The sequence below is a fragment of the Mycteria americana genome, chromosome 15, assembly GCF_035582795.1.
Source record: "Mycteria americana isolate JAX WOST 10 ecotype Jacksonville Zoo and Gardens chromosome 15, USCA_MyAme_1.0, whole genome shotgun sequence".
Classification (NCBI taxonomy): Eukaryota; Metazoa; Chordata; class Aves; order Ciconiiformes; family Ciconiidae; genus Mycteria; species Mycteria americana.
In genome coordinates this window covers 8,067,417-8,080,664 of record NC_134379.1, presented here as the reverse complement: position 1 = coordinate 8,080,664, position 13,248 = coordinate 8,067,417, and the positions used below count along the sequence as shown (strand labels likewise).

General features: G+C 47.8%; 1 protein-coding gene across 1 annotated transcript; it reads right to left on the bottom strand.

Annotated features, from left to right (window-relative positions):
* Positions 1-4,455: 4,455 nt before the first annotated feature.
* On the bottom strand, positions 4,456-13,231 carry MDH2 (malate dehydrogenase 2). The gene is made up of 9 exons (XM_075517956.1): positions 13,091-13,231; positions 11,087-11,255; positions 10,226-10,309; positions 9,113-9,222; positions 8,436-8,561; positions 7,684-7,761; positions 6,372-6,471; positions 5,777-5,928; positions 4,456-4,766 (listed from the first exon to the last, which is right to left on the bottom strand). Exons 1-9 carry the CDS (start codon positions 13,160-13,162, stop codon positions 4,635-4,637), a joined length of 1,023 nt encoding a protein of 340 aa, XP_075374071.1. The 5' UTR covers positions 13,163-13,231; the 3' UTR covers positions 4,456-4,634.
* Positions 13,232-13,248: the final 17 nt, after the last annotated feature.

The following is a 13,248-nucleotide window of genomic DNA, read 5'->3' as shown; positions in this document are numbered from 1 at the left end:
GCTCCCTAAGCCTCCCAGCCCTCGGCAGGGATTTTTCTTCCCCGTGGATTTGTCCGGCCACTCTTAGAAGCCGTGGGAAACATTCTGCACCCACAGTGTGCCGCGGCGAGGAGACCCCCAGGTCCTGGCACCCGCGTCCCTCAGCTCATTCAGGAACTGCCGTTTGCCACTTTCCTTCGGCACCTCCTGACTCGGAGGAGAAATGAATATGAGAGGAAAAAATGAGCCACCAGACTCCTTCCAGCCTGAGAGGTTCATCACCAGAGCCAGCCTTTGCTTTTTCAAACCCGAAGGGCAGCCCTCCCAGAGCATCACCCAGCATGGAAAAAGCAGAGACCCGCTGCTGGCCCTAAGTCCCCCGCTGCATGTTTCCCCACGACCAGCTCCCAGAACCTGCTCTGTGACACCATCCGATCTGTCCCAGGGTCCCCAAGGACCCCCACAGGCAGCAGGTGCCAGGGCCGGGCAGAGCGGTAGCAGAGCTCAGCTCAAGCGCACTAACCTCTCCTAACAGGCAATCAAATCCCCGCCCCGGCAGGAGTCCCTGCATATTAATTGCTCTGCGTTATCCAGCCATCTGTTCCCGCAGCCAGGAAAAGAGCAGTCCCTTTGGTCTCCTTTATTAACAGGTTTCCCTGTAAATGCAAACAAACCCTCCTGTCTCGGCGCCACGCTCCAGCTCTGCTTTGAGGCACCCGGGAGGGAAGCAAGAGCTCGCGGGCATTTTAGTAAATCAAGAGCAGCGAATGCAAAGGTGGCGATTTAACACTGCCTGTGGCCAGCAGGAGAGCCAGGGGAGCGAGGGGAGAGGAGAGGCCTCTGCAATGCTGGAACCACAGATCAGACGGTTTCCGATCCTCCTGCTCACATTAAAGCCTCCCACCATCGCCCTGCGAGGGAAGGGGGAAGCCGAGCTGGCTGCAGGGGAGATCTGCCCTCACCCCCAGCCGGGGTGCATTTCCCCCCTCTCCTTTCCCTATTCCCCTGCCGTCTCCCTGGGCAGAGGATGCTCTGCATGCAGCACGGAGCCCAGCCCAGGCTCCTTCACCCCTACCTTTACACCCCTGCCAGGGCCGACCCTGCCCGAGAGCACCGCTCTGCTACGCCGGGTGAGCTCTGCACGGCCACATGCAGCAGGATGCCGGATCTGCCCCGGTGAAGCCAAGTGGGAGCTCGCTCTGCCAGCCGGCGAGAAACTCGCTACGCCTGCCGAGCAAAGCATGAAGCCTCCGAAAGGGGATCAGCCACACAAAGCCTGCCATGAATCGCCAGCCCCAGGAAACCGAGGCTGAGCAGCAGCGACAGAGGCACACCAGCATCTTTGCAAGGTACCTCCAGCCCCTCCGGTTTTGCTCCTTTCCCAGAGCTGGGAAGGCAGCCAGCTTTGGCAAGGCAGAGGCTGCACCCAACTGTCTTCCTGTTGTTGTTTCCCCTGCTTCTCCTCCTAAATATCACCAAAATGCCAGCGATTGTCCCCAGGCTTGGCCGCACCTGCTGCGGGGGGTACCAGCCCTACCCAAAGGCAAGCTGCTGCTGCCATCTCCCGACTCCCGCCACCCGGAGCCCTCCCGGGGTGAGTAGGTGGCAGGTCTGTACCCCCACCCCAAAGCACTTAAACAGAGCCAGGAAAGGAAAAGAGTTTTCCCAGGAATGAGGGACACAGGGCTGCCAGCCTGCACCCTGCTCCTGCGGTCGTCCCACCTGAAGCCCCCCGGGGCACTGAGGTCGATCAGGATGAAAGACTCGATTCGTCATTTGCTTTTCTCCTTGTTCTATCCTCTCCTGCACTTTATCGTGTGCCCCAGCAGCACAGGAGTGGCAGGTGGGATCAAGTGACCTGACATATGGCCATCTGGAGTATCTTTATTTATTACTCTTAATATGCATCTCCTCTGTATCTTGACATCTGGGCTCCAGCACAAGCTGGGCTGCCTGAGGAGGCGGCAGCTCCGTGCACATAAATGATGCTGCAATGGAAGATGTCAGATGCTTAAAGACCATCAAGACAAAAGTCTGCTCAGTAAACAGGATGAAACCCAAGAGCTCTGAGCAGGGCAGGTTTTCCATCTCCTCCAGACCCAGCCGCAGCAGCCTGGTTACTCACCTCCACAAGAGATAAAACCAAAGGCTGCCGGCACCGGACCTAGCACCGTGACTCAGCAAGGCGGCCACACCGCAGCAGCTTACAGGAGAGAGGATGAAGGTCGTGTGTCTCAGCACCAGGAAACAACTTCCAGGGCAAAGCGTTGGCTTATCGAGGTACCCCCGGGCTAATTCCTACTTCTCCCAAGGAGGGGTACGCCCCAGTTCCTTTCCTCCTCTGGGGAATCTGTTCAGAGAGAAGAGAAGGGGTGGGATGTCCACACTTACCTCTGCAAACCATCTTCAGTCTTCATAGCGATGAAGTTATCCACCACAGCAGCGTTCGGCCAGGAGGACAGCGCTTTTGACCAAGCAGAGAACACTGACACAAGTTCATTTCTCACCTTCATCCAATGTCCTCCTGGTCTCTGCCTTCACTGCAGAAAGCTGCAGGAAGGGTGTCTCATTTCCCTTCCCAAAAGGAGAGCAGATTTCCAGGCACAGGGAACGGCTGCAACTCCAAGGATGAGGCACGGGATTGGGAAACCAAACCCAAAAACCAAACAGTGCAGAAAGGGAAGGGACAGTGTTATCGTTAAGGGGATTTGAAGGAGAGCCTGAAGAACCTACGAGTCAGCAGGTGCTGGGAAGTAATCCTCTTCCACCTCAGCTCCACTTACCCATCCTGTCCCCGAGTCCCTACTGGTATAAGCAAAGCTTTCTGCTTGTCCATGCAATTCCCCCAGACTTCGCTGGATTTGGACTGCTGACACAAGAAAAAGATAGAATAACCTAAGCCACACTATGAACACCAAGTTCTAAAAATCTTCAGCCCTCAGAAATCTGCTCTATCTGCTGTATTTAAAATAGCAGGACTAGAACCAGTGTATGTTATTTCCCTCCTGACCGCAAGGCAAGGCATCCCCTGCAGCCATTAGCTCGGCGGCTTCGTGTCGTCGTTCCCCTGGACCACCGGGGCACCCACGCCGGGGGCGCAGGCCACTAGCTCTGGCAGATGGACACACACCCTGTTTTTAAATAACCTGCGCTGCCTATTTCTGGACACAAAATTGCTGACAGGCCCGCAGGACCCCTACGTCCAGCAACCCGCTTCATCGCAGTCTGCCCCACGCTTTCCATTTATTGTTTTGAACACAAAATCCAGGCTGCATTTACTAGGCCTGGCCAGTCACTCCTCCTCTCAGTGTCCTCCAGTTCCGACATCCTCCCCTGCCCTGCTCCAACATGATCTTTAATTCTTTAACCTTTAATTCTATTAATACCACCTAATAATTACTTTGTTCCAAGCCTGCTGAGTAATGACTGCCGACGCTTCACTACTATTTCTGTAAAGAAACTGAGCTTTAATACATTGAATTTCTGCAGAGAGGAGTGACAAGAACTGTGCTTGCTGTCCTCTCTCTGCCTACGTGTTCCACAGGGCAGGGAAAGAGCCAAGCACTTTATTCTCAAGACATCTTCAGTGTCACAACTGTGTGATCCAGTCCAGAACGAACTAGACTAAAATAAAATAGCTCAGAAGAGAGTTAGAATACAAGCAGTGGGGGGAAAACAGCCAGTGACCAAACAGCATCTACTACCTTTAGGTCTCTTCCTTAAGAGAAGCTTCTACACTAGGTTCTCTCGCTCAAACCAACACCCCCCTCAATTCCTCCAGAGGCGCTGGGCTTTGGCGCTTCCTTCATCTAATCAAAATAAAGTCTGTTCAACTTAGAATTCAACCTACGTGGATTAAAGCAATTCAAAGCAATAGGGTAAGCAGCCCACAGAGCACGGAGGAAGAGCGAATTAATAGCTTCCTTCATTAAAGCTTACCTTCAAAGAAGTCAGCAACAGAACTCGTCATCACCATTTTCTTGCAGACATTTATTTTTATAGTCACAAGAGGATGAATGTAAAAGAAATTTATGTAGATGCTAAATCAAGGCTTTTGTTCCTAACTAGAAAGAAGTCACTCTCAGCATTTTAATTATTTTCTTAGAGCAGGACTGACGTTTCAACCACTGTGCTCTTTTACTAACTCTTTTAAAATCCAATTACGTAAGAGATTAAGGCAACACAAGGTAACAAACAGAGGTAACGCCACCTCCTGAAAAAACACTTCTTGGATCACTTCACTCAGTTATCCCCCTTTTGCAAGCCTCCTCACCCCATCTTGATCTTATTTGATCACGCGTGGTTTCCCAGCCGCTGCGCCAAACAAGTAGCCCAAGCCAAAACCCAAGCAGCAGCAAAGTTGAGAGCAATCGGTTCACCCACTTTAAGAGACTCCTTCATCACTACAGAAACTGATAACCTTTCAGAGACCTCCAGCTTCTACCTTCAAGAGACAAGCACATCAGGACAATTCCAGATGGTACACTGAAAAAATGAGGCCATTTTATTGATGATTAGACTCTGCACTGGCAACAATCATTAAGCTAATACAGACAGACTTCAATCAAGGCATGAGCTTTGAATCAGAAGTCGTAAAGTGACATGATGCCTTAATAAATTAAGGAAGTTGTTAATTTCTCTCCATCATCAACTCTTCACTTGAAGTTCTTCGCAAACTCCTCTCCTTTCTTAATAGAAGCCTTCAGCTCAGACATGGCCTCAGCAATCATCTTCTCTTCAAAGGGGGAGATCTTGCCAATACCTAGGTTCTTCTCAATTCCATTTTTCTGAGGGAAAGAGGATTTAAGGATTAACCATTCATTCAATGACCTAGAGAGTAACTTAACAGCTCTGATTAAGTATTATCCAGCTGAGATGGAGACCCAGCCTGGGACCTCTGTCATCTCTAGTCTGCCAACCCTGTGCTTCCTGGCAAGGCTTGGAAGCCTCTTATTATCTGTAGCAACTTCTACATCCTTCACAAACTTCTCATTCACTGTTCACAAATGTGACATTTGAAGCTAGCCCATCAGCCCTTCAAGAGGAGAACAATACCAACTGGTCCTTCATGCCTCTTCCTACCTTCAAACCCACCGTTTAGCAAAAGAATCTCTCTTCTCTGGTGTACGCCCTTCGCTTGCCACGGGCTTGCAATCTGAAACGGCTTCAGAGTTGCACTCCTAGGTTTTCAAGATCTCATGCCTACATCCAAACCCTTCCCCCTTAATACCCCTCTGCTTCCATTCCCCTGCCGGCTAGCACCTAAGACAGCATACACCATCCTTTGCATCCCAGCAGCCACGACAGGGCTGCAGCATCCTTGTTTTTCACTCCACCCACAGGGTAAGGGTGACAAAAGGAACACTTCGTTCAGAGTTCAGTAGAGGTCCTGAAAGCAATCTGTTAATCCTAATCCATGCTGTAGTTCCCCATGTGCCTCAATTTGAGGGATTTGCTTGTAGCAGATCAAGCCGAGGAGACAGGATTGCTGACTCTGGTTAATCGTATGAAAGCCCTTCATAAACAGGCACTGACTTGAGGCAAGCGTGACCTCTTAAGACAAGTCTGAATCTCTGGTTACTCAGCGATCCGCAGTCTCGGAGCGGATAAAAGCAGCAGCACCCCTGTCGAGCATGAGGTATATGTACAATACCCAAATATTCAAGAACTCTTAAGGTACGCTCAGCTGTTAACTTTGGCAATACCTCGCATTAGACTAAATTGAAATCACCGAGTAAAAACCACAAGACTAAATCAGTAGCTGCTGTTTATAAGCCTCATCATTTAAAGTACATACTCCCAGTAGCAGAGGTGTAGAGAAGTACGGGCTCTCTGTCTCTTCCGATCGAACAAAGGCACATTCAATAACCCCTTCCTTTCCATTCATTGCATCCACCAGAGAGAACACAAATCGAGCGCCAGCATAGGCCATAGACAAGGTGGCAGATCCTGTAAAAGTTAAATCACTTTTAGAACAGACCACATTGAAATTTGATACTTTCTTTAGCATCAAAGGCTTCCATACCGATATGTTTACAGAGCTGCAGTGTCGTTGACTTCAAGCTCACAGCTAGTTGGATAACGTAGCAGCTTTTTGCCAGCTACATGCCATTTCGTTGACCCAATTTATAGAAGAAACAGCTTAATTTGACAGAGAAGATCCTTTTTAAAGCCATCCATGGTGTGGGGTCAGTTAACGTTTAGTCTTACCTACTTACTGAGCTGCTTCTAGTACCACAGTTCAGGCAGTCACTGACATGGCAGAGCAGCTAGATTTGTAATCAGCAGTTCGTAATTCTGCATCGCAGTTGTAAATAAGATTAAACTGAAGAGGACTGCATCCATTCAGCTGGCCAACAAGAATTACTTGGAAGCTATAGTCAAGAACCAACCTGCTCCTGCTTTAGCTTTGACAACTTCAGTGCCAGCTTCTTGAATTCTCCCTGTAAGCTTTTCCAGTTGATCCTGAGGAAAGTCCACTTTTGGTGTGCACTAGATTGGAAAAAAGAAGGTTCTATCAAATACCAGGACCCCTCCAGATTCAGCATAAGGCCACCCACACGATGCTTTTTGTACCATTACAGTTGTTGCCAACAGTTCTCAACTGGGAAAATCAGTTACCCCAGCTCACAGATTGTGACACACTGACCAGCTGCAAGCGTTCACCAAGGCCGCTGGTTATTGCGTGGACTGTAACAGGAACCTAGCCATGCCCAGAGTGCTCAAGGACAAACTGCAACTTGACAGCAAAACCAGGGCTTGCCATGGTTACTCACTACTGTGTAGTCCTTTGCACTAGACGGATGCCCTCCAAGCATGTAACAGGCCTTAGGAATTTCAAAAAGCCACCTTGTAAATATTTGGGTCACTGTGGCATTATGGAAGTCAAGAGCCTTATGAAGGATCCAGTCTGCCAGCAGCGTTTAGGAAGTTACTGAACCTTCAGACACAGCTATGCAAGTACGTTAAGTGCAGCTGCCACTGTCCCGATTGACTAACAAAAGCACCCTCTCAGCATTCAGCTGCTCCAAAGCCCTTGCTCTTACTCCCCAAGAACATCCTTCTGTGAAGGATACTTTACTCCCCACTTCGAGCAAAGCTTTTTCCCCTTTCTCGCAGATTGCTCCTTGGCCATATCCTAGCCATCTCCTCATGAAGCTGCAGCCTGCTGTAGAACTGCATTTCTACACTGCATTCTGGCTTAGATGTGCAAAGGAAGCCTCTCCCTAACTACCAGTCATTACGGAAGCAGGCCTCCCCGCACAGCTTGAGCTATGCCTCCTCATTTCAATGCTGCATATTGAAGTGGTGTTTCTAGTCCACCATGGCAAAATCAATTTCATTTTCTTGCAGAAGCAAGGTATTCATATCATTAAATACCTGTCACAAAAAATAAAAACCAAAACAAACAGTGCCAAGACATTTGAACGCCCACATCACACCTCAGGTCTTATTCACAAACTCCTTTGCAGGAGAAAGGCTGGAACTATTTAAACCACCCAGAGGAGTTTAGATTTAGCTCCTTGCCTTCCAGTATCTTGTACCTCATCTCAGAATGAAAGCAGCTATAAGAGCAGGGAAGACTGTCTCTGCTGTATTTTAGCACCTTGCACGCCATCACAAAGGCACTTTACATCAACTCTAACGTTTTGACGAGGAATACCATATAGTGCAACGCCACACATGGCGGTTACTATGACTTACCTGAGAGATCAGAGGGATGATAGTCTTCCCGGCATGGCCACCAATAACCGGAACACTTACTCGAGCTGGATCTAAGCCCTAAGGGAAACATTAAACTTTCCAGCTTCTGAAGCATATGGACAAGAAAAACATTTAAACACACCATGTTTCATTTTCTGCCCTGAGTATTTGGACACATCTATAACCCAGTGCTACACAGGGCAGGAGTTTCGGAGGCAGCTATACTCCCAGATCTCACAAAGCCAGATCTACAGAGTTGAGCTCCAGGTTACTCTACTAACTTTAGACAGTTACATGATATTATTAAGGCAAGTTCAGATAAATAGCAGCAGAAGTACAAACTCCACCAGGGCTATTAAGAGCAGGAACCTGTTACACCTCCTGATACTTTGCAGAATATCCTGTAACACACAGCACAGAGTTTGACTTGCAAGTACATACTACAATTCAACCCTCTCCTCCGGTTGCACCAGCAGGGTTGAAAATGCCAACAGAATTAAGGCGAACATGTAGCTCGCTCACAGGGGACAGCTATGAAAAGGAAAGGTCAAAGTCTCTTGAACCACATTTTGCAGGAAACCCTATCCCCAGGCTCCTCTAGAGAATGGAAACAGGGAATGTTGCCTTCGCCTGTAGCTCCACAGAAATCCGAGCTCCTTTAGCTCTCGGCAGTGATTTTAAAAGCATTTTTGATAGATCTGATGAGCAAAGCAGGCAGTGTCCCTCCCCCAGCATCTGTTACTATGACCTACCTTTAGTTCAGCCACAAAAGTGTTCGCTCTGACAATGTCCAGCGTTGTAACGCCAAAGATTCTGTTTGGATTATACACACCATGCTTCTTGAAGACTTCTGAAGTTATCGGGATGGTTGAATTTACCTATAAGCAAGAACAGGCAAGCATTCATTAAAACCAGTATAATAATGAAGCCAATGCATGAACTGAACAGGCCAGTAAACAGCCCAAAGTATACTTCCCACTTAGGAAGTTGGCTTCCTAAGTTGATACAAGTCTGTATCAAAACTGTAGCCAATTACTTTAATTCCTAAACTGAAGAGCAATTTACAGTCAGGCTGGAATAAAAATCACCCATTCTAAATAACCATTAAGACAATAAATTTGTTCATTCACATTACAAAGGCTCCTCCCTTAGTGAGCTAAGACTTCTATTCCAGCTAATACGCCAGTATGTATTATAACCATAGTCATACAGACGTTGAGGTCTTAAGCACTTTTACATCCAAGTTTCCTCCGATTTAAATATAGCCAAGAAAAATGGCTTAGTAGAACCAGGCTTTTAGTTCTTTTCTGCAAATACACTGCAGACCTTAAAGACACTGATCAAACATCATAGGAACTCAGATTGCTCTAGTATTCTCAGTCTGGATTTTTTTTCCTCTACATTTTCAAGGTCTCCAGAAAATGCTTACCGGGTTAGAAATAACACAGATCATGGCTTCTGGACAGTGCTTTGCACAGGCAGATGTCAAAGTAGCAACAATGCTAGCATTGGTGTTGAACAGGTCATCACGGGTCATACCTAAAACGCATCCAGTACAATATTTTAAGTTACCCATAGTCTACTCATTAATGGGCAAGCAATCTAATGAAAAAACAATATTCTGCTCTAGACAGAGATATATCAGCTTCTGGTTTCATATAGCAAGAGAAAACTCTCCAGCTGCAGTAATGAATTGGCTCCAAAGGTAACTCCTCTTGCTAATAAAAGATTACTGCCCTTTCAGATAGATCAGCCCTTTTCAGGAGCAACCAGCCCAGCTGTCAATCGGCAGGACCTATTTCACCTAGGCAGCTTGAAGTACGGTGCGACCATACTGACCCACACCAGTACACCAGTGGTGCTCAGCGTAACTGCTCCCAAGATGAATTCTCCTCCCTCTCTGCAGTCACCTCCGCAGCTACAGTTTGAATGCCAACTGCTCTGTGAAAAATATTGCTAGCTGCGTAAGTGCCACCTCTTGTTTCTGTTGCAGCAACTACTTTAACCACGAAAAATTAAGAATTAGGAAGAGCTAGGCATTAAAGTCTAGAATTTTGTTACATTCCCAATAGGACACTGAAAAACAGAGTAGAAATGGAGTAGGTCAGAGACATTCTAGGAAGGCTTAACAGCATTCGTTCAGAGATGCCCTGAGAAGTTATCATACAATTAATGCAGAACAAATGGATTCTTTCTATTCTGCTGAGAAATGAAACAAAGAACCAGTTTTTTTACTGGAGCATTGCCCTGGGCAAGAAACACTAAGGGAGATTCAGGATCACTTGCACGAAAAGTCTTTGCACCTCACCCCTACATAGGAACTCCAGAAATCAATTCTGCCCATTTTAGGAGGGACGATCTAAGACAGAGGCTAAATGAGTTGCCTGATACTACAACAAGCTCTAGGTCAGTGCCATTAACAGACCACTTACATCCCAAGCCAACACTACCATAAAGCACCAGATACAGCTCTATTTGAATAACAGTCCTACAGAGATACACTTCAACGAAGCCCTGGGGCTTTTTAACAGAGAGAACGTACCTGGTTTTCTAGGGACTCCCGCAGGAATAACTACAACATTACAGCCCTTCAGACATTCTGGCAACTGCTCGGGTCCCAGGAAGCCTGAAACAGAAGACATTCCGGCATTATGTTTTTGCCGGTTATTAAATATCTGACACTTTGAAGTACAAAATTATACCTACAGGCGCCCAATCCCTTTTTTAATTTAGCCTTCAATTCAGACTTATGCTGAAAAGCAAAGCAACACAATTATGGACGGACTCTATTCGATGTTGTATCCTTGTTTCAAAACTTACAGAACAAGAGCGGTGTGGACCTCACATTCATCTGTTTTGAAAACCCTCGATTCCTCCCGTTATGTGTATTTACTCTCTGCAGACACTAGCTGGGCACTACAGTCAGTGCTCCCAAAGAACTGCAGATAGGCACATTCAAGTGAAGTGTAACCTCTTGGTGATCTTCAAAGAAAATGAAGATCAGCAGACTAAGTTCGATTTCATCAGAACTTGACAGCTGTCCCTTCAGAAAAGATGCATGCAGAATTAATGTAGACACCCAGGGAGTGTTAAGTCTATTTGCAGTCAAACTTTTAAAGTCAATGCTCAAGCTTTTTTTCCAAGATTTTACTGAATGTTTCCTGCCAGTTATTACAAATTCCCCTTCAACACTGCAGCCGCAGACCATTCTCATCTCCATGCATATCAATCTAATCAGCTAAACCTTAATTAGTCATGCACTGCTTGAGAAAAAGCTATTAAATTGATATTAGGCTTCAGGATCATGTGAAGATTCCCCTTCACGAGCACAGCAACAGACATCTCCAAGTGTCAGAGACACCCGAGAGGAGCCCTTCAGAACACAGATCATTTCCAGCAGTACCTTTAACATTCCCTCTTGTCTCGATGTGGCTGAGGTCAGCTGCAACGCCTGGAGTGTGAGCGATATCGTAAAGGCTGAGCCTGCTCACCAGCGGGCTGTTCTTCAGGAGAAGGGAGAGAGGCTGGCCGATGCCTCCCGAGGCCCCCAGCACTGCTACCTTGGCATTGTTCTGAGGAAAAAGGACAACACACACATTGAAGAGATGTTTCGGTAGTTACTGCAGTAGTGACCTTGGGGATTTCACCACGCTTTCTTTACTTTTAGTTCTATTTCTCAATTTTTTTATCAAGCACTATGCAAACTTGATTGCCTAAGCCCACAGAAAGCGATCATCACAACAGCCTCCCAAAGATCCTTGAGGTTTATTGGTAGGACAAGTTAGAGGAAAACGTTCTTTTGTGATCTGAAGCTCAAAAGAGAAGCACAGCTAGGCAAAGAAACTGGAAGGATCATCTTTCCTCAGACGGAAACGCCTGCCTCAGGCTAATGCCTGCTACCATGTGGACCTAGGTCTGACTTAGGGCAAAATCTATTATGCAGTTTTTCTAGTTTTTCTTGCCAGTATCGAAAAAGCATGCCTTCCCATTTGTCAAATCAATATATTTAATGGACTACAATAAACGTAATAATCATTGTATATATGTGGAAAAAAAGGTGTATGCCTGAAATAGATTCAAAATAGTACCTGCAGCTGCCTCAAGACTGAGGCCTGAGAACATAAAGTGACTATAATTTCCAGCTTTGATCAAGTATGGCTGAGAAGCAAGTAAAATCAACTCTGCTTTGTTGCCCTGGTGAACCAATTTCACTCTAACATGCTCTCTAGAAGAAAGCTATTTCTCTCGAAAATGCCTGCGCTCTTCTTTGTAGCGAAAGTGCCCCTAGACGAGAGGAAAGCTACTTTAAAAGCCCAGAACAATCTTAAAATGCAATGCTCTGCCAAAGTGATGGAGAACCACAGGCTACTACAGAGATGTATGAGGTAACACAGTAATACAATTACTGCTGATAAGGACGTTCTTTATCACACTGTCTTACCAGATAAAGCCATAATAGCTTCAAGTCCCTGCATGAACAGCTTAATTATTATGCTATGACAAGGAATAATCTACCCAGAAGCTCGATCAGCCTAAACTTGGCTCAGTTTTCTTGCTACTGTAACGAATGTAATTTAGCATAAAACTCTCCAAAGGGAAGCAAAGTCTAGCATTAGTCACTGCTACACCCCGTGTTTATGAATGAGCTGATACCAATGAGGTCAAAAATCTCATTGCTAATAAAGTTAATACCTACCAAAATAATTACACAAACCTCTCTCGTAAACCGTATCTTTATAGCGATTATAATCATTTTGTCATATGCCACCGGGAACCATTTATGTTAGAAGATAGAGGTCGGTCTCTATCTACCTACCACGTCGCAGCAGTCCTCTCCCGGTATCAAGAGTCACGTACAATGGATTTCAGCACATTACAGATTACTGTTAAACCCCCAACCGCCAGCTTTAATTCTTAATACATTTCGAAAGCAGGGGCATATTTCAGTAGAGGAAGGAAGCAGCAAGCAGAACTGCTCATCATCCACGACATACCATCAGACAGAGAAGTTCACCTAGAACCAACAGATTTGCCAGCCAGTGTACACCCGGCCGGAGAACGCCTCCGGCCGGAGAAAGGCTCCGGCCCAGAGCGATGCCCAACAGCACGGACGTTTCACCAGGCAGCGACACGGCACCGACCCCAGCACCCCGCGAACCGAGACCCCCACGAGCTGTGCTCCTCCTCTCCCTCGCAGCACTTCACCGCCCGCTCCCCCCGACCGAGGCGGTGACACCCGGCGGCTACAGACGCCCACAGCCCCTCTCCGCCGCGCACGGGAGGGCCGGAGACCCCCTCACAGAGGAGGGCCTGGGCTCGGCCCCGGCCCCGGCCCCGAGGGGGTGCGGGCCCTGCGCCGCCCCCGCCACCGGGGCGGGCCAGCGAGGAGGCTGGCGGCGGGGCATACCTGGGCGGTGGTGGCGAGGCCCCGGCGGAGGGCCGCGGCGGCAGCGGCGGGACGGGCGAGGCGGGACAGCATGGCGCGGCGGCTCCGGTGACTCCAACGACCTCCACGGCGCGGCGCCTGCGCGGGACCGCCCGCCCCTCTCGCGAGACCTCGCACCG